Here is a 25,854-nt window from a genome sequence, read left to right on the forward strand (position 1 = left end):
ATTTTGATTGTGTGTATATTTTTCAATATGAAGTTAAACTCACCCCCTCCTGGAGACGCTATAATCTTCCTTTACCCAATCCGATTAATCCAAAATAAGTTAAATCCAAAATGATTTTAAACTATATTTGTAAAAGCTGATTAAGGCCTGATTAAAGGGTCATTTTAGTCTACGACTATGCTTAATTTAAGCTACCATGTATGCTATCCCTGTAACTGACTCACAGACTATTTGAGATTCTGACACACATTTTAACTTTGCTATGTGTTCTCCCTGGACGTATAACCCTCAGTATCTTCATTGTTTCTCTCTCTGTGTGTGTTTTTTTTAGTTACATCTTACTGGCTTCTTATCAGGGCTTACTTGAAAATTTCACAATGTAAAATGAACAGTTAATCAATTTTGAATGCTTCCACAGAACAGCTCTGGCTCCGCAACAATTAAAGCACATTTCTCAGTCATCAGTGAGGTTGCTGTTTGATTGTTTGCACAGGCTGAAAATTTCCTGTGGGCCATGAGGCTTCTATTTTTGTTTCGGACCAACATCACGTGAAGGCCCTCCCTACATTCTGACTATCCTCTTTGTTGCTATAAAAAAAAAATCTAATGAAACAATTTTTCTTAGTGACCTAAATGAGTCAAATTGCAATGAAGTTCTTTCAGCATGTTTGTTGCCAGGTAATTCCCAGAGCATTGATGCCAGTAAATAAAATCACCGCTCTGTTTTAAAATTCCAGTAAATGTAAGGGAGAAAAACCCACAAATTCAGATTTACACTGTGAGAACCTCTTGAACTCAGCAGTTACAACAGGATTAGGGATGTAATTCTAATATGGACAATGTGTGAAACAAATACAGTAGTTATTCAAACTAAGACACAAAGACATTTCTAAATAGCATAGTAATTAATTTTTGCCGAAACTATTTTTGATTTAAAATCCAATCCATGGCTGCTGCTGTACTGCAAAAGGTTTAACAGGAAATGTTTTCTGTTCTGGGCAGAGACTGTGCAAGAATGGTCTGATCGCCATTTCATTTGATGGGACACACATTTTGCATTGCATTGTTTAGTCACACATTGTGACGTTTGAGAAGTAATATGCTCTTGCAGATGCTGCACCGCTCATGCAGGACAGATAAAGATGATGGAGGACCTCTACGATGGTTATCACTCTAACACACACTCACACACTCACACACACCACTCTGTGCCACATCTGATTGCACGGGGAGAAATGCTCGACAGTGCGCCTGTGGTGCCTGCTCCCATAGGTGGAACAATGGACTTATTTTCCTTCAGTTTTTAGGTCAGAGGATTCAAGGAGAAGAAAGACGTGACACAATAAAGTAAGGTTTATATTCCTCATACAGTATAAGAGCATAATGATGAAATGTATTATGTTAATCCAGGATGTGCTTAACTTCATGCTGTGCATTGTAAGCGATTTCAAAATGGATCAAGTGGAGACAATAATGACATGAATGAAAGTCACTTAGAGCAGAATCATTTAAAGATGATCTTACCTGCTGAGGCTCTCGTGGTGTAGTCTGCTTGACTCGCCTGCTGGACGCCGTGGTGGTGGTGATCTCCATGATGGAGGTGGACGTCTCCGAGCGATTGGCCGTGGTGCTTGACTGCGGTGTGATAGAGGAGGGCGACTCAGCCCACCAGCCGCACGCTGCCTTGGATCTTTATGTTGGGATCCCCCTCTGCGGCCATGTTGAACACCTTCAAGCCATTATAGTAGAGGCCCGAAAGCTGGCCCTGAAAGGATCGACTCTGGTCTCGCTCCCAGCCCCCAATCTGTATAGTGGTTTGGCTGTTGAAGATTGTGAGCTGCCGCCCTGTGGGAAAACAATGTTACATATATACAAGAATGTTGAACTGTGGACTCAGCCACTTTTACTGAACAGGAAAAAAAAAAAGACAGAAAGACAGATTATTTGCCCAGTGGCTAATGGGACCAATAAATTACGGGTTATAGAGGCAAACCCTGGTAATTTATTGCAGTTATAATGATGAGATGCCTATGAAAAGAGAAAACATAAAATAAAAACACAGGATTTAGAAAATCAATGCAGCTTTGCTAAAATAGCAGTCTAATCTAAAATAACAAGAGAAAAGATTAATCACAAGTAGTCATGTAATGGGAATGCAATAGATTTAACTACACTTGAAAAGATAACATAATCCTGAGAGTAGTATAAATGGACAGCCTGTTTGCAGGGAATTGCCTGAGAAACAATTTAAACATATAAAACATTTGTCTAACCAAGCTATAAGTATATAGCTCATTACACTTTGCTTATGTTATCTTGTATTTTTTCCTTCAAATTTTATGATTCAAAAACTTGGAACACAGCATGCATGGAAAAATAAAACCTTCTAAAATGGCTACAGGCAGTGAGAATTGGACTTTTCTTGTGTAAAGGAAGCAGGGTACAGGAAATTTGATACTGTTCATCCTTTTAGCAAAAGCAAACAAGGAAAATGAAATTTAGGATGGATATGATTGGGCACATGAAAAACAAACAAACAAAAAACAAACAACAAAAAACATTTTATGATAGAACTTTTAAAACTAAAAACAGGAACAAAACATAAAAATGATAGGGCTCATTTCACATTTTAAGTGAAAAATATGAATTAGTTATTGAACTATAAAAAAACAAAGCATGCACTCAGTTTGTTTTATATTACAGTTCCTTGATCTAATGCCCTATACATATTTACAATGTCTGTTAAAGGGACTCAAAATTCTGATGCCAATTCATATTGCACACTATTTATCATTGCTAGCAGTTTAATCAGAATAGATCAAATGACACTAAGTACTGTACTGTACAGTATATGTACTGTATCTGTATCTGTACTGTTTCAAAAGTGTTTCAAATAACACTTAAGAACGAATGAATGACTAAACTAGAACTTTTAAATTTATCATTTAGATGTTTACAGCAAAATGCTACAGTAATTTATAGACATTTTAACAATGCTGGTATTACTTCAGTAAGTGGATTTAAATTCATATTTACAGTCCCTTTAACCTTAAGTTGACAATAAACACGTATTAAAACAGCTGACATCTATAAAATAAATACATTATTATGAAAAGTATGAAATACTACAAACTAAATTTAACTGTTCAATTCATTTTGTTTTTAAAGTTTTACTGAACATTTATTTTTTAGGTTTATTATTTACAAAATAGTGCTACAACTTGATTATGATCAAATTATTTTATTTGAAATTTTAATCAGTGATTTTACCTTTGTCGAGTAGCCATTCGTCAACTACTCGACCAAGTCGGTATGGGATTCGCTGTCTAGCAATCGCCAGGCGTTCGTTATCATTGTTGCCTTTAAAGTTTAAAGAGACATTTCATTGGTTACAATCTGTAAGGTCAAAGGTTAAATATTCATACTTAATGCTGGAGCTATACAACTGCACAAGGTTTTTATATTTAAAAAGTTTTATATATTTAAAAAAACAATATTTACTGAAACATTATTTGAACAACTTCACTCATTTTATTTTATTTTAGCCAACAAATTAGGCCTATATTAATTGAAAATAAGTGAACTAGCACGCAAATGTTTCATCTAGGTTAATAGAACTATGTTATAAACCAACCCAAATCACACCTTTATACATTTCCATTACAAAATCTTTACCCAAATATTTCCATCCCATTTGTCTTTACCCTCTATAGCTTTTTTTAACTGACTTTTAAACTAGTTATATACATTTTCAAAAAGAACATCATTTAAATTTATTGTTGAATCAACCTTTTATGGTTTAAAGGATAAAACAATTTAACTTTAACATATTACAAATGCCCACCCCATTTATAAATAGCCTAATTGACAAGAAATAATAAGCTAATTGCAATACAACAGTTAACACAGTATACACTCAGAGAATTTAGTCAGAGGACAATGTCAGAGTAGGTACAATCATTGTAGAACCTTTAATAAATGGCTTTGACAAAAGCTACAAGTCATAAAGAAGGAAAAGTCATGAGTTTGGCTGTCTAAACATTACACACCGATGACTTGAGAGTCAATGGAAAAGTAGTTTCTCAACAGTATTCAGAGAATAAACCAAATAAGTGTCAGGAGACAGAAAGAGCAGCTACAGAAAAACTCCACTCCATGATTGGAGTGGCACTTTGGCATTAATGAGGGCAAACTCTGCATCACCCTTTTGTCAAGGCCAATAACCTCCCCAGAACAGAAGACTTTCAGCAAAGTGGCACTGTCTCTGAGTGCTCTCCCCCTGGTATTGTCTGCTGAGATTGAATTCAGTCAGCTCCATTCTTCCAGCAGATTGACAATGTTTGTCCCATCAACTATATTAATTCAGTTCTGGCAGATAAAAGATCCGGTAGCTAACAACAGTTCGGTGGAGAATAGCTTCCAAGAGGAAAGGATCGCACAGACATGAAGGAAAAGAGGTAACCTCGTAACAGATGCACAGTTTGGACTGATGAAAGGTCTTAGAGGTAAGAAGACGCATAAAAAGACATTTTTTAATCGCATCAGCTTGAATTACTGTAGAGGATCAGCTACACAGAAAAGGGTATAAAGCTTGTCTATACAGCTCATGGAATTTGGCTGCAGTTGATTGTGTCAGGTTGGAGCACAAAGGCTTGTGAAGGAGATTTAGTGAAACACTTCTCCCTCAACATTGACGCAGAAAGACACATTCTGCATTACAACAAAGCCACACATGGACACAGTGTATATTATTTGAAGTGGATCTCCAAATGTTATTTAGAGAGCCACAATTCTCAAGCATCATTTGAAGCGATAACCTTTAGGCAATCAAATCAGCTACATGGACTTAGTGTAACTATTTTTCATATTTCTATACCTTTTCTGCCATTTATTAGGTGACTTTATATGGAGCACGTTAACCTAAACCCAGCTTTTAAATCTGCACAGGAAAGTTATCTTCAGCATAAAATGGTTTCCAAATTTCATACAAAACTCATGAATACAATCAAGTGTAGTTGCACTTCTACTGATTGATGGTGGGCTGACGTGAAAGGACAAGGTTGGCAGCTTTCTGTACTTTTAAAATTGTAAACAAATCCAATGAAAAGATGTGTCAGTCCACTCTGACTACCTAGGTCCCAAAAATGAGTCACAAATATATATTTAAATTACTTAAGAAAGGAATGACCTCCCAAAGAAGCTGCAGTTTTTAGCATCACTCCTGTTTGAGTGATGTTTGAAAGTAGCACATTTGCTGGGGACCTATTTTCTGCTGTGGATTACACTTTTGGTGCTCCACGTTCATCATAATGACAGAACATGTGAGCCAGTGCAATGGTGTGGCTCATTTCTGTGTTTTTAACAGTGTTTGGACAACAATGGAGCTCTATGGCACAGAGGAATAAGCTAGATCAGGCCAGACAATATGTGTTAGTAGGATCAGTTCATTGTTGGATTTGGTCCTTTCATGTGATTCGTTAACAATTAGACATATACATAAATATCACTAAGATTTATCCCTTAAACTTAAGTTGTCTGTGGTTGTGGTTGGACAGTATTATTGTCACTAAGAATTCTTGAGCAATATATTTAATTTATGCTGCAGTTTGAAATCCCCTAAGCTACTTTCAGGTATGTGAATGCAAAACACACCAGCTTCCAGGTGTATTCTGCCTGCTGTTGAGCACACAATGTATTTCCCCTCATGCAGGGCTCCTAGAGCTCTGCACCACCTAATTCTCCTTAGCACTGTGCCTGTTGGAAGTAGTACACACAAATAAATGAATAAACAAACAAGCATGCCCACACGCTGCTGGACTTCCGTATATTCTCAATGTGTTAAATCGATGAATAATCCATTAATTGCTGTTGTCATGGAGCATTCATGGGCTTTGTTAATTCCTGTCACCTCCATTTGTCAGTCATGGGGTGTTAGTTATGTCACCTCTCTGTGTTTCCTGCTACTGTGACATCTCATCTGAGGAGAGGTCAGCATCAAACTGGGCTCTGGAGAACCGTTAGCCTACAGCTGTTGGGAGGACAGTGAGGACATGAGTTTAGACTAAAGAAGAGCGACCTTTCCTGATATATTCATTATTAGTAAATATGTAAATATATATTCATTAAAGTAATGTTAATTCCTTTATATACATGCTTGTTTGGTTTCTTGACAGTCAGATATATAAACATGTTGTGGATACCTTGTAGTTTTCATTTAAAAATACAGGTTTGTGTTTCTCCTAGTGCTGCTATCAAAATTGTGAAACAATGATGACACTTTGTTGAGGAAAAGGGAAAGGAAACTAATAGAAAAACACAGAGGCAGGCAGGTGCACACACATACAGCAAAAAAAACCACACACACACACACACACACACCACACACGCACACACACACTTATCCTCACACACAGCGTGCAACTGTGCCAAAATCCTCTACTTTTGTGCAAGAACATGCTCCATTTTCAAAGACAGTAGCACTTTATCTGTTTGGCTCTGCATCTCGTGGCACACTCAGTCTATGCTTATACTGAGGTTAATTAAGTGTGGATATAATCAAGGTCTGATCGTGTATTGATCCCCACTGTGGGACACCGGAGTGTTAAACAATGCTATCCCCTGGGCTTCGATGCAGCAGCACAGCCCATTCATCCTGCCTGCAAGCGGAGCCTGTGACTGCTGCCGAGTGGTGATTTGGTTTGGTATGGGACAGCACGGCTTATCTCCTCCGCCAGACAGCAACGATTCAGCTGAGCCGTCCCAGCCGACCCGCTTTGCCCTCACTCACTTGTTTTCTTTTTTGTTAATAAAGTGGTCAGATAAGGTGGGAGCTTTATCTCATTACAAGCTCTAGGACAGTCGCCACATTAAATGAACAAATATGCAAATGCTTCCTCTGTTCATGGAGCTGGGAGAATTAAAAAGGAGGGACCCACACAAATCTCACCATTATTTTTATTAGTCTGCTCCCCTTTTTTCTGCTCTGGCTGTGGCAGTCATTGCACCATTTTTTAAGCATGCTCAGTGATGACTGCTTGCACAATAGGCTGAATGGCCTCATAGATAGAACAGAGGGGAATCTAGAGGAGGTAGGCTGGAGCTTTGATGGATAAAGCTAACCCTCCTCCTCTTGTACCCCACAAATCAGACTCCACACTGCAAGGTGGGAAAACAGGACAGAGGGTGAGATCAACAGGGGGGGCACGGTTGGACAGATAGAGGTAAAAAGAACAGAAAAAGAGGGAACTGAGAGCTAAGGGGAGAGGAGTGAGAGACAGAGAGCTCTGTAAGTGCACCACGCTCTGATAACAGTAAAAGAATAAGGCCAGGGACCTCTCCATTATCTTTGTGTGCAGCGTGCGTTCATTGGGTGCTCCGATAGGATACTGCACTGTACCCTGCGGGCCTGGCAGCACCATTGTGATGGTATTACTTCCATGGCCAAGACTCGGGAGAAGGGGATGATTTTTTGTTGCTGCCCGGCCTTTTGTGTGCGACGCAGAATGAAAGTGGGGCGAGAATAAAGGAAAGAGAACTAAACTACAACAAACAGACAGCTAGTTTTGTGTCTGCGTGTGTGTTTTGCATTTAGATTCTAATAATTGTGCTAAAGACTTTTAATGGCCCGTAAGTATGCAGTACGAGACTTTTTAATGAGATTACCAGGGCAGCAATATAGGCCCTGGTGAAGCAATTATTTCCTTGCTTTGAGAATGATCGCTCCCTCCCATATAATCTCCTCCTCTCTGTCTTTCTCACTCTCCAGCCATCATTTTTTATCTTTGCTGTCTACTCTTATTATAATCACTGTTGATCTGTGAGTGGCCTAAGAGTGGCTGAGGGCTGCTATTATGAGTGCGTTAGAGGCATACATGGATACTAATCAAACTACAGGCGAGCTGAGAGAATAATGGTTTTGTGTGCTGGGGGTGAGGGGAGGAACAGCACAGTGATTGTGATTAGATGTAATTAGTCTGCAATGAGCCTAATAAGGTAGCTGGACTTGGCATTGTCACTGACGCATGATTGGTGGGGATGAGATTGGTCACTTTTTCCCTGTAGCATTTATAACTCAGCACTTATCAGGAGAAGAATTAATTTTATATGATTATAGCTTTTCCAAATTTGACAATACATTGACTAAAGAACGTGCAGATGTAGTTCCCACTTACAATATGTTAACAACCCGTTTTATATATACTGTGCTTTGTTTTCCATTTCCAGTCATTAAATAGTTCAATAAATGATTAAAAAACTGTTTTCACCAACTTCATCCAGTTTATGAGCAGCACATCTGTACGTATCAGGGGTGTTTTGGGGACTGAGGGTGTTTGTTTGAAGATTGAAATGGTAGCATCCAGGCATTTAACCCTGCTGTGCTTTCTGCCATGTCCACGACATGTCAAAAGCCATTAGCTTCCCTTTTCCACCTGAGGCAAGAAGCAAGGACTGAGTCCCAGTCATAAAACCCTCTTTCATTTGGATGAATGCACTGGTCATAGCTAAAAAGGTCACCAAACATTATGTAAAAAGGGGAGAGACAGGTTGAATTTGTCTTCTGTTTGTCCCATTGCCCGGTCATCTTATGCATGTTCAAAATATAACAAATATTTTTGATTTAGAGCTGCAGCTTTTAATCTTGTGGAGAAAATGCTATGCTTGTCCCCACAATAATTTTGTGTTTTGTGTTTGTGTTTTGAATATTCACACTCCTTTAATCCTCTATAGCTTTTGTCAAAGCCTCTAAGCAGTTAAAAAAGTTAACAATTTCAACAACACAAGCAATGGCATTTAAATTCTTTTTGACAGCCGTCATACTACTACCATCTTGACATTCTACAGAAATATATCAGTGTTGCTGAGTTGTTTTCCATTTCCAACAGTAGATTACTTCATTTTTTCCTTGACACAGAGCTTACATTTTCCCTGTAATGAATCACTCCTTCCACAGACAGAAGTTTAATTCATGGAGGAAATCAGTTACTACTACACTTTACAAGAACGTGCCAGTGCATGTATCCCAGTCATATAATGTGGAACTTATTACACATACTTTTTCAATTACTAAATACTCATTACACGGGGCAGTAATTAGTGAATTAATCTTCTACTGTCTTGTATATTGTGTTTATGAAGAGTGCTACACAAATTAAATTATTAACAGTGACATTAATGGCAAAGAAAATGAATTTTTGTCCATGAGTAACTGGTGTGTGGTGTGTATTGTGGAAATGATTGATATAAAAGTGAACTGTCATGGTTAAACCAGATGCTGTAATATAGCTGATCTGGTATTTAATTCTGAGTAAGCAACAGATTAATTCAGGCATTCATTTAGTTTGACTGTGTTATTACAAGTTTGTCTACCCCATCGCCTTAATTCAGTCAATCTACTGTATTGGCAGAGAAATAAATATTGAACTGGCACGCAATTACTTGCCACAATAAAAGTGGTAATTTGTCTGTAAATAGCCTATCGATTTGACTTTGTGTGAACATATGCTGTGGGTGGATTACGTATGTATATGGGGAACATAACGCAGATGCAGACAGAGTGGGTGGTTGCTCTTTTATACAGCTTCTATTTTAAACTATTTCTTAACTGCAACCTATTTACATATACCTAAATTGTTTTACACAATTGATTAATTACAGCATTGATTAATTATAATAATTAAGTAAGATGATAAACATTGGAGATGAGAAAAAACTCAACAACACTGGTATTATTCTTAACAGCTGCTGGAAACAGAAACATAAAAAGCCATTTAAAGCACATGCCAAGTCAACAAAAAAACATCCTGACAGATACGGCTTTAATAGTTGGCTTGATAATCTCTTGGTCATTTTATTGCCTTTAAGCAGCAGCAGGTGTAATTAAGGGCAGAGTGGGTGACTCACCTGTGGGGTAGCGCTCAATGACTGGCAGGTCATCCACCTGCAGAGTGGCATTACCCCCACTCCTCGTAAACTTCACTATATGGTACTTTCCGTCATTTACAAACTTTGATGTCTCCTCAATATTAATGTCATCTGTTCCGACATTAAATACAACAGCAATGTTTCCTTTTTCCTGGAAAGAGAAGAACACAGAGAAGAGAAGGTTTTAGTGATGATAAACATTATTGTTTTTAAAAGCCCAGTGTTGCTAAGAGACCTTATGAGAAAGACCTACTGAGTGGAAGGTAGTTATCTAGCTACTGCATAGCAGATACCAGCTTCACTTTACTCTACATTTTAACAGAAAGCAAAACAACAAAATGACTGGAAAATTTGTTAATGTGTCATATCTGTTTGCACTTTTAGTTACTGATGGAAAAACAAATTGTACAAATCAGCAGATACTGTTGGGAGGTTGTTTTTTCTTAGTTGTGTATGTCAAAGCAGGAGGCTTGCTCTTTAAAGAAGTGAAACACTCAGTGCTAAACACACTTTATTATACTTGATTTATTTTTTAAGCTTGCATTACAGAGCACATCTATTTTAGATAACATTGTTTTGTTGTGTAGATTAATATTCATTTCATTTACAGTATTCTGTGAATACCAGTTATTGATAAAGGGCCAGGGTGACTAATTATAAGATAACTGCATTGATGACTTATTGGAATAACAATAATTGAGTTACACAAACTATGCTTGGTTTGTAGACAACATTTACCCTGCTTTAGCTATACTGCACGTTTTAGAGTGGACCACTGACTTAATGAAAGAAACCACTCGGCCATTGCTTTTTGGCCTAGAGCCCAGCCCAATGCTTCTCCCATCAGAGGTGCGAGTCCAGAGGGGGACCATGTTTGGCACTGACATCCACCAAAAACTTATTGTAAGTCAGGAATTCACAGACTCTCAAAAAAAGTCAAGGTAAAACACGAAAACATAAAGAAATTGTACATGATGTCATTAGAATGGCTTTTTTTCTCTATGGTCTGTGGTCCTATGATGGTCATCCCCAGCTATACATTTAACATATAGTATGTGTTCTATGCACGTGGATGTATTATTGCTTCTGGACATTCTGTGCTCCCCTTAAAACTTTATAAAAACATTATAACATCACTAGTGGTCATTCTGTGTCCTTTATTGTATTTATAACATCAGTTTTATATAGTTAAAGGGTGAGTGTCTCCCTGAAGCTCCAGTGCTCTATGTATTTGTTCTGGCCCTCTGTCTAATGTTGCCATCTGGTCTTTTAAAGTGCAATAAACACGTAAGTTTTTTTTTTTTTTTTGGTTCAGCCATTCATCCATCACACACTATACCCAATCCCCTCCGCCTTCCATTCAAAATACTGTAGACACACCCACGTCATCACTTTAAAAACCCTAAAGTAGCTTCAAAGCTTGTTGAAAGGATATCAGGAGGATCATTGAATCTGAGCAGTTTGTGTGAAATTGAATCATTAAACTGCAGTGAATACTGCCATCAATACACAGAAATATAAACATGGAAACATAAAGAGAATGTCTCAAAGGAAGTTTGAACCCAGCTTAGCCTCAGTCTCCTTAGATCCACATGTGATGGGTATCTACTCTGATAAGCTCCTTTTTACACTAAATGATCGAACTCCCTGAATCCTACTGCTTAATCCAGCTAAGATGAGTGCGTATATTGGTGCAGCCTCTCTCTCTCACTCTCTCTGCTTATGAGCTGCAGTGAAAGGAGCATCTGGTTGGAGGCTCAACCTACTGTAGCAGCGCAGCAGTCTGCATGTCATTATCCAGTCAGCACAGCCAATAGTCCACTGCATCTCCATCTCTCTCTCTCTCTCTCTCTCTCTCTCTCTCTTACTCTCTAACTCTCCCATATGCATAAACTGACTTTTTTTCAAGCTCCACACTACACACACACACACACACACACAAGTATATACACACGATACACACACATACATACAGAGCCTGGTCCCCTTAAAGTGCAGAATGAGTCGAGCATGTCTCAAGAGCCAGAAGCTAAAGTGCAATTAAAACCATTTGTAATGTGTCACACCATGTTACCAAAACTAGGACAATTGTATGCCTTGTAATGTAATTTCAACAGATTATATAAGATGATGCATTAAAGCTACAGTAGTAACACAATTTACTGACTGCTTAAGGGCATAAACACTAATCAAGAAAAGCTGAAAAGCAGATGGCTACAGCCCATGTCAGGTTTTCAGATCTGAATGAAAGGATGATCTGTAGATGCTTGGTGTTGTAGTTAAACCTTACATTAATTGTAAGCTGTGTAAAAGATTTGGTCCTCTTGAAACCCCTCAGCAAGAGTCACAGAGACAGCAGCGCCTCAGCAGGACTAAACACAGTAAGACGCAGCAGATACCACAATCATCTGCCAACATCAGAACCCCCCCACCACGGCTGATTCTCACTCGTCTCTATGCTTCAAGCACTTGGATGTAATGTAAAATTTAACATGATATATAAGGAACTTTCTTTCAAGGACTAGCACACACTGAATACATTAATTGAGAACTTTTTTAGTACCATTGCTCTTGGAAAAAAGAGAGACAGAAAAAAGGTTTAGTGGAGAGACCAACCCAATTAAAATCCTGCTTTTAATAGCCTCCTTCAATTGACTTTTAATGTTCCCCATGGTCTCGTTAATAAATTTACTGCATTTAGTCACAAACTGCCAACTTGAATTTCCATAGCATAAAGAAGCCTACTTCCCAGTCCTGAAAGAGATGAAGAGGTAGATGAAAGAGGGTAACACACAAAGGATAAAAACTAAACCATCAGATTTAGGAAGTCAGATGTCAGATGAAAGATAAGACCTAAATCTTAAGGCTGAGAAAATACAAAGTTAAATTTTTGACATGCTTATAGCCCGTGTTTCTCTCATATTAACGTGATTAACTGCCTCTGCCTTCTGAGATAGGGCTGGCATGTGCTTTAAGCACTGATATTATTTTTTCTAAATAATAATCCAATATAAATATATATCAGCATTTCCTGAAATTCAATCTACTTAGACAAGTAGTTTCTCAGCACTGAGAGGACCCTAATCCTGGCACTCTAATAGGGCACAGGCTTATGTCAGAGAGTGATTGATAGCTGCTTACATAAACCCAGCCCATTACACCCTGTACAATTTTAGGGCTGCTCACTTGGTAAGTGCTGCTCCCCACAGGGCTGCCCCCATGGGAACATACTGTACGGAGCACACATACCGCACCCGAAGAACTCAGCCCTGCCTGACACTCTGCACGCCGCCTTGATTAATTGCTCATCAAGCTGCAATAGAGTTTAATTAACTGATGAAGTTGATCCACCATTCTCCTCTAATCTGCTCTTTTTTTTATGCTTCTCATCCTTGCAGCTGGAGGGTGGAGTAGCTGCAGCAATACTCAGGGTGTCAGTTTCTCGTTAAAACTCCCCATCTGCACTCATTATACAGCCATAGAGATACTTGTTTTACTAGCTATAAAGCTGCAAAACAGCCTCTGCAGACCAAGTGTTTTTCTGAAATTATTAGTAGCACTGAGGAGCATCATTTTTTTTGTTCCAATCATGTCACAAAAACCCACCTGTTACATGTGTTAAATGCTTCAAGTAAGCCAATAGAACTCCCTTAATAACAGCTGTGGCTGTTGGGATAAAACTTTGGATAAAACCTGTTCCCATGAATAATAAATCAATTAATGAATAAATCATACTTTTGTCTTTATGTTTTTGCGAAAAGGATATGGTATGTTGTTCAGAATCTGCTTGAGGGTCAAACAAACCGAGTGAAAAACAGAACCACATTGAGTTGAAATGATCCTCTCGTTTGTAATGGCTTACTGAAGCGAGCTTATTTCCCCAGCCCACGTATATGCAACGGAAAAAAGGAAGGAAGTGAGAAGTGGTATTTGAGATGGTGTCAGGCCTCCTCTTCAATCTCGGCAAAAATGAACACCATGGTGTAGGCTGTCCTAATGCTTTGCTTGTTTATGAGTCATTCATGTTGACAACCATTGTGCACCCGTCACATTTCATATCTCACCAGGCCGACGCCACGGGACTGCAACACATCTCCCTTCAGTGCACATGTCTGTGAGGGGTCTGCTGGCAGGTGGGAGAGCACCTCCATCATGCCTTCAGTGTTTATTATGTGTGTATGTGTGTGTGTGTGTGTGTGTGTGTGTGTGTGTGTTGAGGGGATATTTCACTCTCACTGTAGAAGCTAAATGTCTTAATGTAGCTAGGGCAAAGTAGACTGTACTGTTCTGTTCACCTTATCTTTTAATTACCTCTGACAGTCTTCTGCTTCCCCCCATTTTTTTAAGCAAAGCCTAGTTAATGAAATTAAAGATGTAATGGAATAATTAGAAGAAAGAGTGTTTTTTTCCCCCTTACAACATGTGGTCCATATACTGTAGATTATGCTGTAATTCATCCATACACCTGTAATTACAGGTATACAACTATAAACAGACATGCAAACATGTGTAGGTTCAACCACTCAGACATAATCTTTTGAATGCAGTAAATTCTTAACAAACCTGGAGGCAGAATATTGTAAAAGCATGAGTATGGTATTGCAGAAAATGAAATTTCAGCTTCATAGAGGCGCCATATGATACATTAACTCCCTAATATCCAAAACGATTTAATGATGTTATGGACTGTGACAAACCTACAGTATATTAACTCTGTGAGTTTGAAACCAGTGGGGCCTGTATATTCAATTTTATTTTATACTTTTGGTATAGCTATAGTTGTAAAATATAAGTTCAAACTTCATCTATCATATAAAAGACTTACCACATGTATATATCACAATTGCATATAGATGCAGCATAACATTACAGTCATCTTCTTTACTAATGGATCAATATGTTTTTCTGTCTATTCCAATCTTCTTAAGCTGTATGTACACCTCTATGTAAGGTCCATTACCACTGTGTGACATGTGAGTGCTATTATGCTGCTTAACATATGACTGCACTGTCCATACATTGACATCTCTATACGCCAACACTGTCAGCAACTGCAAGTGTCAGCATATTGTTCTCGTAAACAGAGAGACCTTGACATCAGTTGAGCACATGTGAAATTGATTAACAAGTGCGTGAAGCAGACTGTGTAATTTTAAACATTTTCTTCCTTCATCTGTGTCATCCTTTTAATCATCTATAAAACACTGGTCAAGATACTTGACCTTATTGTTTACTTTAAGAGCTTCCACATTTAAAAAATAACTCAGGATATTTATTTCCTGTCTCCTTTACATCTAATTATCATTGAACTATTACTATTCTTTTTGGTATTAAATCTGATGTTTAAGTCAGAACCATACTTCAAGTTAATTATTTGGAGATTACTAAAAAACAAGCCCCTTTTTTAACAAGGATTTACTGTGTCTATTTACAACATAAACTAAAATGGAGATAACATACTATACATACATGCCCTACCTAAAACCACTGAAAACTGAAAAAAGTTAGAGCTCCATCCAACCTGAGTGGTTTCACAGGCATACCAATATACAGATATTTAGCAGGTACTACCATAAATATGGCGGTATATCTTACTCACTGTCTATATTTACTCTCAGAAAGCCTCCTAAAAGCTGAAGCAAATGGTTCACAAGCTGCATCTATGGATTCTAAGCTGCATGCTAGGCAACTTTTAAAATATGTTCTAAGACATGAAACAAAGTTCAAGAAGGTTTCTCTCCCCCTTCATTTCAGCGTCGCCTTGGTGCATTTCCAGTGCGGTGAGGTATAAGTGTGTTCGCTGGGAGCTCGGCTTATTTCAAAATCAAGTCCGCCAGCTAAAGTGCCTAATTATCTGTGAAGTTGGCTTGAAATTGTTTCCATTGCTAGGAGACCCTATCAAGTGGCTTTCTGTAGGAGAGCTTCATCAAATACCTCAAGTTAATAAATCATCAGGCCAGCCGCAGAAGCTGTTTGAAGGAGGGAGTAAGAGAATAACAGCAGACATATGGCTTTTTTACTACTACAAGGGATATAATGCGGAGACAATAATTTATGCTAATGTATAATGCAGCAGCGCTTTCTTTGTGAGATGTAGCACAAAAACATACATAAGCACTAAATGTTTTACACAGGGGGAATTATCACAATAAAACCATGTTTATTTTTCTCATTAGTGGTAAAATAAGACCAGACCTCAGAAGTTTACATTCAGCTGGAAGTGACAGGAGTGTCTGTAATGGGAGCTGGCCAGTGGTGTTTTTCAAAAGGCACGGCTTGTCTTTTCCCAAAATGACATTTACTGTCTGTCCATACTCTTTCTCTTGCTCCATCTTTGGCCCGTCTGTGACACATTCCATCAAGGGAGGTCAACAGATATCTGAAATTTCGCTCTCTCTCTCTAAAAGAAATCAATTCAGGTTTCAGGTGATTCTCCTGTCTGTCCACTTGTGACAGCTGGCGTGCAGTTGGGGGTGGGTCGACCTTCATCTCTGTCCTCCCTCCCCATCAGGACTTCCTGCGTCCCCCTGAGCATACTCAGAGTCCAGCTCACTTCATCTGTAAGATTCATAACCGCACAGCTTTCTGGCTAAATAAGATCAAACATAATCAAGTGAGCGTTTGGGGAGAGCAGGGATAGTGCAATCACTTTAGTAAGAAATGGAAAAGAAAAAAAATAGTGAGCTCAGGTAGAGCTGGGGACATACGCCTGAAGGCAGGGAACATATGCTATGACTGACCCTTAATCCTCAGAACGAGACTTCCACACACTCAACATGATAAAGATACACATCTTGACAAACATTTTGTAATTATCATTTGCAGGACAGCAAAAACAGATGAGTAAGTCCTGTATATCAAAATTAAACAGGCTTTATACTCTAGATTTAAGTGTAACGTTAAAATAGGTGTCATGATGTTCTGCAGACTCAAAATCTAAGAGAAAGAAGAAAAAGAAAATGAGAAAGGGTGTTTCTTGTTATAACAGGATTGTTAATCATAAATATGTAATCCTTTCTTGTTCTACTGAGATCTGTTCTGTTTTCTCACTGTACGAGCTCTTCATGTAATTATGTGACAGGTTTGCTAATCTTGTAAAAGGTGTCGCATACATTCAACTCAGTGTTCTCAGATTCACATTTTTAACAGTTATGCTAAATTAGGTCACATTTTCAGAATTATGGCATTGTGTTTTCAATTTATAGTCGTGTGATTATTTGGGTGACTGATATAACTGTGGATTTACATAGAATATGTGTCATCATGACTGGCAAAATAGATTCATCCATGGATTTGGATTTGTCATAAATTTGTAAATACGAGCATAAAAGAGGGTACAGGTAATGACTATTTTCTTGGAGAGTAGACATTCACTCTGACTATAAAGTGCCATAAAATATTTAAACTCTCAAAATGGTTCTTGGTTTTCTCATAACTCCACTCTTGGCTCAACCTGAGACAGAAAATAACGTAACAAGGCTGAAGCCAGAGACACATTAGCTTGATCATTGCAGCATTAAGATCTGGTGATGAAACACGTTTGAACACTGTGTTCACAGTTCATAGAATTTATAAAAGGTGGTGGAATATTCCTATGGCTGTAATGTTCTGAGCTGATGACAATCAAATGCAGAAAAATGAAATATGGATTTAAATCTGTATGGTGCTAGCACTCAGGGCTAACTCAAACAAATCCATGTACCCCCTGCAGCTGATGCACAATAACATCATCCTGGCTTTAGGGCTACACCTTGCCATCGTTAGACTTGTAGCAGCTGGAGGGATTTTACTATAATGCAGTTACAGGCACTTCAAACATCCAGATGTGTTTCAACCAGTATAGAATTGATATACATGATATTAAGCTCCACCAAGACTTTAAATCCCTCAGTGACAGTGTCCTGGAGTCAGGCAGTGCATTATATTGGGTCCTGTCTGATAACTCACATCTTTTAAAAGTAGGAACTTTGCTGCTTTCCTACTGAGTAAGTCCAAGTCCAAGGACTTAAATGTTGTGTTAACTGTTGTAATCAGCAACATTTTCTTAATTCCAGTTATTATTAGCTGTTGTAACAAAAAGGACTGAGTTGGACAAAATTCAAAACTAAATTTTAAAAAATCCACAGAACCCTGTGAAAGTTGCTTTGACTGTCACTTCTTGTTTGCCCAGAACCCATACTGGTAAAGCACTGCTGAGTATAAGATCCCTCTCTAATAAGAGTTTTTACATGAATGATTTTATCCCCCAACAAATGTTGTCTTTCATCAACTGCCTCTGCTATGTTTATATATATATATATATATATATATATATATATATATATATATATATCATAAATTTTATTTATATATTAGTATTATTATCATTATAATATTATGATTATATTATTATATAATAAATATACTGTATCTACTATTATACTCTACTATCTATGTACAGTATCTTCTCCAATAATTATACTTGCTCTAGAAGTTGTTTTGGAGACTTTTTAAGTTTGGCACACTCATCTTTGGCCAAAGCACAGCAGTCTATGCTAGCTCAGTGGTTTTTAGATATAATTAACACTTTCCCTCCATCCAACACTTGTACGGTTGATGATCTCATGCATGATTTTAACAATAAATTGAGGTTTTCTCTTGTCATTGTTGCTCCACTGAGAATTAAAATAGGGAATTAGTCATCAAACTGTCTCGAAAAACTGCTGCTATTTGTCAGGTAAAAAGTAACAAAAAAATCTGTTGGAGAGCTGAGAGACAGTGTAGGAAAAGTAAATTAAAGTCCATCTTGGAGAGTATCATATGAGGGGAAAAAAAGCAAACATAATTGAATGGTTATAATGTCTTTTTTCTTCTATCACCTTATTTGCATCCTTTGCCATAATCATCCAGATAAAGACATGCTCAAAGCATTTCTTAATCAAGTGTGAAGGAAAGCTTGGCACAGCATTTGGCCATTTGTTACTGTGGCCTTTTCCAATTCTAATTCCAAATGTAAAAACGTCCAGTTATTAATTCCCAGGCTCTGTCTTTCATATGGTAATTACTGAATTCAGTTATCAAAGATGTATAGCTTGTTGGCTTGATATTATAACCTGAGTAAGAATCTTGAATTAATCTTATTATGTGATAACTACTTGCTGCTAGCTTCAAATTTTTTACTTTGATAGGCTGTGAGAAGAAAGGTCTTCAAACCTTAAAAGTATTTACTCTAAAATGTCCTTATAAACTGCTTTACAACACAACAACATGCAAGAAAATTAGCCTATAAATTTACTGCAAGGAGGTCAATCTGCCTTTCTGTGCCTTCTGTGTTGTTCAGTGAAGAGGGAAAGTGGGAATCAACAGTAGGTCAGAAGCCGACAGTGTTTGATGATGATGATGATGGTTCACCACATCACAGCACAGCTTCCCAGCAGACCTCAGAAAAAGAGAAACTCAAACAACTATCACCTGAATCTCACACTGCACAGCACTCTACATACATAAATACCATTTTTACTATGTCACACATTCAATTCATTCATATACATTGTTTTATTTCTAGATAACCTCTTCAACTAACATAACCCATCTGTTTTTGTAAAGGAAGAAAACCTTTTTAAAACAAAATCAGTCTGCAAAATAAAAATAACACAGCTTAATAAAAAGACTGTGACCTGAGAAACAACACTGCAGCCTCCATACTGTACTGTCGATTTATCTTCCACCATAGGTACTTCTAAATAAGACTAGCTCATTGCTGGATTTAGAGCAGCGGACGCCGTCCAACAATCTTCCGACACCACCATTAACTGGTACTTTGAAGCTATCTTACATTTGGCACGTAGAGCTAGAAACTCCTGCCGGTTACATCTACAGCACAAATTAATCTTGGAGCCTCCTGTTTTTAGAAAAGTACATCAGAAATAGCATGCAGAAGTAATAACAGCTTAGACTGAGTCTGGAACACATGGGTGGTAAACAAAAAGAGGAACTTTTATTATGAATATACTGTTTGCAATAAATCTCTATTATTTGCACAGAATGTGATATATGCAATGCTATTGAAATCCCCATTATTCAAAAGTTTTATTGAAAATGTGAAATATTAAAGATAAAGTTATTTCAGGTTGTTAGCCTTTTGTACTGACAGGAAACCATCATAAGACCTTTCATCATTTTTGAGGCCAATAACATGAAACAATTATAAGGAACTTTTAAGCATGTATTAATGCTTTACTTTAAGTTATCCTATTTAGCATATACAAGAATGATAAAATATAGTATTTATAGTATTTAATAAATGGTCTTTGTGGTTCTAAGCAGCTATAGAAGCAGCTACCGTCTCTAGTGATGGCATACTTTACTTTTTACTAAATCCTTGTTCATTATCTGTTTGTTGGAAAGTAAAGTGTTGCCACTTTCCAAATGTGCTGAAAAAATATTTAAACTTTTTTGCTATTCATTGACCAAACTGTCGGTAAACCATAATTTAAAGTTGCCACAAACTAATTATTAGTTATTAATTATTTTTATTATCAATTATAATAATATTAATTATTATTATTATTAGGATTAGTATAGAGGTTAGAGGTTACTAAGCTTGTTGTCATAGTGATGTTGAGAAGATAGTTACAGCAAATGATCATAATCATGATTACTGTCATAATCACAGCAGCCAGTCACAAGAGAAATGTGCTTAATGTTATCCTGGACATTTTAATCTTTTAAGGGTGGAGGATGTATATCAACTGCTTACTCAATATGCAATTCTCATTATCAAACCTAATTCAGAGTTCATATTGAGACAACAGTGCTAATGCTATCTGTTATCTCTGACTGACAAATGTTTAAATCAGACATGTAGTCTGAAAAAAAAAAAAACTTGACCTATTAAACTGTAGTAGCTGTTAGCTGTAGTAATGTCTGAGCAGTTATCAACAGGAATAAGAGAAACAGACTGCCAAACACCAAAAATGGACCCAGTATATTGCCAATAGCTGTTTAACTACCGTAAAAAGGTTTTAGGGTGTATTTTTCCTTTAAGAGAACCCTGGAGTACTTGTTTCTAATACTTCCACAGAACTGGGAAACTGCCAAGCTTTAAAATTGCCACCATCAATCAAGAGGTTTTAAAGGATGCAACAAGCAATTTCATGGATGACTTTTTTCAACTTCTCTGACATTATTCCCCATCAGCCCTGTGTATTATTGTGCCATTTTTCCCTCCCCTATTTCCGTTTGATTCCAACGCCACAGACAAAAAGAGTCTCTCAGTGCCCTCTCACTTATTCATGTCTGCTGACTTCTCTGTCTTTAAATGCTAATATGGTTGAAACTGATTTTCCTATTCCCACACTGAAGCAAGTTCATCTCAGAAGAGGAGAGTTAAGTTATGACAAGGACTACACTTTACTTAAACCTCAGAGGAATAAACTCGTCCTAGATTTTCCAAATAATGGAGGACTATGCCTGTGTTCACAATATTTAAAAAATGTAATTCTGCACTCTGTTATAGCAGCTCTTGAGCCCCATTTTCATTTTGAACAATGCCCGGCAGATGGAGGGGTTTAGGTGTGGGGCGGTCGATGGGAGGGAATAAAAAGTGAGATGATATCTGTTGCTGTATTTGTGATACTGAATCAAGCCTCTCCGTTTGCCTGCAAGCTGAGTATCCCTTACAGCAAACGGGTGAGGCGAGAGCTCATTTTATCCCGATCAATCAAAGTGGAGTGCATGAATGGATGTGATATGAATTGTTAGCAAGAGGGCTGAAAGTATATCTTTGGTAGGAAAAAAAATCAAAACGAGAGGTAAAAAAAAGAACAATATGTAAATAGAAAGAAAGTACCTTAATATTGATTCCAAGTTAAAAAACAAAAACACACCAATCCATATTTTTATACCTCCCATTTTCACTTTTTGTCTACAATAGAAATCATTTAATAGCGATAGTGTAACACACAGGACGGAGCTGTCCTATTTTACACTTCGAAAGAAAAAAATGGGATTTGCTATAAACCAGAGAGAAAACACATTCAAATTATCACAAGGGATAACCGTGAAAATGTGTGATTTCTGCAGCAGGGATATTTACTGAATTGTTTTTGTCTTGTTTTTCTCAGACAGTCCTCAAATGCCTGTCTGCTCCTAGCCATATCTTTTAAAAACACAAGGGAGCCTGATGCTTACACAGAGCACCCTATAGAGATATGGAATCGCTGCCTTTATCCCTTCATCCAGCAGCTATTTTTGAGTAAAACTGACCCATGCAATATCTCTGTGCTGATGGATACTTTGATATACTGCAGAAGATTGTTAGGCAACAATAACCAGGAGTATTAGAAAATATATTGGGTCACAGTCTTTTGTGATGTGCTTTTTGCTGTCTTTCTGTACTGACATTGAATTTTTGTTGAGGCTGTTGAGTATACAGCTGAGTGATCACTAAAGACAGCAGTGGTTTTCTCAGTTAGAGCCCACAAAAGCTGTTCCACCATAAGTTAATGACCTGCTGCAGTTGTTGCAGCCACTGGACTTCAGCTCAATACATTTTAACAAGCAGTTATAGTTGGTGATTTATCTGCTGTAGGCTAGACAGTAAAAAAAAAATACTAACACAAATGTGCAGATTGATGCAATATGCAGTGCAACAAAATGCATTTTCAGATCAAAATATAGTTATTTTTTTTCTAGGTACCCAAACCAAGCATGTTCCAGTGTACATGCATTCTTCTTGGTTTCACAAGCTGAGTGAACAGCCATCAACACCTACCAGCTTCCTCTGCAGACACCGCAAGGATTTAAAATTCATCTCCCTCCTCTGTCCTATGGCAGGCTGACATTATGGTGTTGAAGGAAATGCCTGTTAGGGCCACAGAGCAAGGTGACAAGTCTAGCCAGGAGCCATCATCATGAGCCAGCTGAGTCAGTGTTGAACCCAAATACATTTTCATAAAATGGCAGTGGCTGTGCTTTTCTTTTTCTTCCCTCTCCTCAAATTAACACCCTCCCATTGCAATCATCAGCATTGATTTAAATGGATCTCAGTCATTAAAATCAACGATGAAACACTGCAACTGTACATTAATTTTCTCTAAAGATTCGAGGACGCAGAAAATGCCTCATCCAGCCCACTCAATTTCAGGATTTTGTCCAATTATCCTCACTTGTCATTTATTGTGAGTGCTGTAAGGAACACCTGCTCAGGGATAAATGGTGTAGGGTGAAAATCTGCCAATGGACACACTGACAGTGGTGCTGACAGCCCTTCTGGAAGGTGATGACAAGTAGACACCAAGTGACAGATATTTGGATGTTTGTCATCTCTGTGGAGCTGACCAGGCACTTTCATCTAAGTTCACTGTGTTTTGATGCAGTCTTGTCTCTGCTTCCCTTCCCACCCCATATTCAGATGCTACAGCGTGTAGTACACACACTGTAGGTTTACCTGGGGGGGGGGGGGGGGTGAAGAGTGTCAAGAAGGTCTGAAAATGATCTACTGCCTTTTTAAACTGCAGTTTCTGTGTCTTTGTGGCTCTCTTAAATTATCTGTAGCTATGATTGATTGATGCTGTGCACAGTGGTAGCTACTAGTGGCAACACAACTCTCTCCCCTTTTATGCCACTGTCTCATTCATCTTCACAGAGTCTGTACTGGTCATTTGATATTCATCAATTGATTATCATTAGAGGGGCTGGGCTTGGTGACTGTGTAGTGTGTAGCGACTGAATGGTTAACTAGACGAGGTATTGACATATTTTAATTGTTGTACTATGAAGAAGCCAATTACATTTGCTCTAATGAGAGGAAATTGATTAATGCAGGCTCTTGTGTGGCATCAACAAGAAATTGATGGAGGAAATGTGTGGGGTCCTCTGGGTGCAGTCGTTTATTTTTGAGATTATTTAGCACCTGCTAATGAGACAGTGTCACCTCGCCAGTGGCTTTGTTTGCATAGTGATATTTTTTTCATTCTGGAATTGATTTGCTGTGAGTTTGACCCAAATTTTCCAACTCCAAACTTGATTTAACTGTCTAGGTTCACTGAGAAGGAATAATAAGACACTGGCAAGGGCCATTTTTTTACATTTACAACTCTATATATGTTCCACAATTGGTGGCCTGTTTTCTGGACTACAGTCGATTGTTTTCTGGGCTGCTGGTTATGGCACATAAAAGAGCTGCTCCTGGTTGTGGTGAAATTAGAGCTGGGCAGTCAGCTGTTACTACAGTACACCTTAAAACTTGTCAGACAGAAAGCCCAGCACTTTTGATCAGGCCTCTCCAGAAGTTGTAGCTAGGATATGGAAGAAAGATAATTTGCTGATACCCTTTTTTCCCCTACAGTTAGCCTACTTTCTGCATGCAGGACAGTTTCTCCTACCTGTCCAGAGATAGGGAACACAGTTCAGCCTGCTGAAAGAACAGGCTTGGTTTGACTCCCCTCTGGGCCGGCTCACACTTCTAATCTCAGAGTACCACCTAGATATGTAGGTAATAACTACTGTAGCCTTGTTGATGTAAGCAAACTATCTGGATCTCTGTCACCTTTAGAATAAGTCACCTAGAACACCTAGAACACATGGAGTATAATAGAACTGCAGTAACATCCCAAGTATAAACATCTCCTAAAATACAGTTAGTCTCATAAAGTGCAGTTTCATAAAGCATCTAGTAAAATCATCACTTGTCTTTTCAATTGAGAATCATAAGAGGGGTCTTGATCCATACAATTTTCATCTCTATTTCATCATGAATATGTAAACTGCAGCTATTTCTCTGGTAAAACATGATCCGTAGGGGCCAAGGCACTGTGATGAAGACTTGTGTCAGGCCAAGTGAGCTGGAACTGATGGTGCACATAATTAATGGTCTGAAATAGACTGAGAATTAGTGCTGGGCTGGGATGTTAATTGACTATGATACTTGGGCTGGTGCCTCTCAGCCCGAGGCTCTTACTCTTTTCCCCCTGCTTTGCTCTATCACTTTGCTTCGATTTTCACTGTGTCCTATTTCTTACACTCCTTGCTTTGCTTACTCCTGATTTTGCCTCCTACTCAATTCCCCTCTCCCTTTTTCAATCTCATTTTCCATGTTTCTTATCCTTTCCTTGTCAGTCTCCTTTACCTTGAAGGTATCTGGGACTTCAAAAACAGAGGGAGAGACATGTGACGCACATGTGAAACAGCCACCTACACAAACTTTGCAAGCCATGGTTGTATCTTACAGGACAGAGGAGTCTCTGTAATGATACCAGAGGACTAACACTAACAAAACTATGCTAAAATGCACGCGTGCACACACACACACAGTGAAAGACAGCTGCAAAGTTTACAATGAGTAGTTATTGTGCCATTGTCTTGGTATCACCTGTTTAGCATCCTGTTCCATAATTCATCTGCTCAAATAGATGACCTGTGCAACTCTGGAGCAGGAGTGTGGGAAAGGTTGTGTACTTTGATAAATATGCAAACAAACAAGGTCATAAATAAGCTGGGTCCAGCATTTTCTTCTACCTCCAATTTTCCATTTTCTCCTTTCATGGCCACTCTCACTTCGTGATGCATAACTGTGACAGGTGAAGTAGATTTTTTTTTTGTTTCGTTCACTCCCCCTCTTCTCACCAAAAAACAAAAAAGAAACACAATCTATTTGCAGAGATATCCTGACTTCTACCTCCCTATTGTGGCTAAAGACCAAAAACACTGGATTCTGCACTTATTGCAACTCAATAGAATCTTTCATTAGACAACAACTTTTTTCAAGATTTCTACAACTGCTTTCAGTGAAAAAGTTAAAACATACAGTACAGCCACTCAAGGCCATCCTCTGTAAACAAACTCTTTTTAAAAGAAATGAAAAAGAAAATGAATAATGTGTTATGATAAAAGTTGTTATTAAGGCTGAGGCTCAGATACAGTACTGTTAGCTGGCAGGAATAAATAGAACTG

General features: G+C 38.0%; 1 protein-coding gene across 1 annotated transcript in view; it reads right to left on the minus strand.

Moving 5' to 3' along the window:
* LOC108894527 (neurexin-1a) overlaps nt 1-25,854 on the minus strand; it is a 233,873-nt gene that overhangs the window by 32,930 nt on the left and 175,089 nt on the right. Inside the window, 4 exon segments of the mRNA XM_051076550.1 lie at nt 1,525-1,662; nt 1,664-1,845; nt 3,271-3,360; nt 9,901-10,072. Of these exon segments, the coding sequence (XP_050932507.1) occupies nt 1,525-1,662; nt 1,664-1,845; nt 3,271-3,360; nt 9,901-10,072 (582 nt within the window).

This window comes from Lates calcarifer, linkage group LG16_LG22, assembly GCF_001640805.2.
Source record: "Lates calcarifer isolate ASB-BC8 linkage group LG16_LG22, TLL_Latcal_v3, whole genome shotgun sequence".
Classification (NCBI taxonomy): domain Eukaryota; kingdom Metazoa; phylum Chordata; class Actinopteri; family Centropomidae; genus Lates; species Lates calcarifer.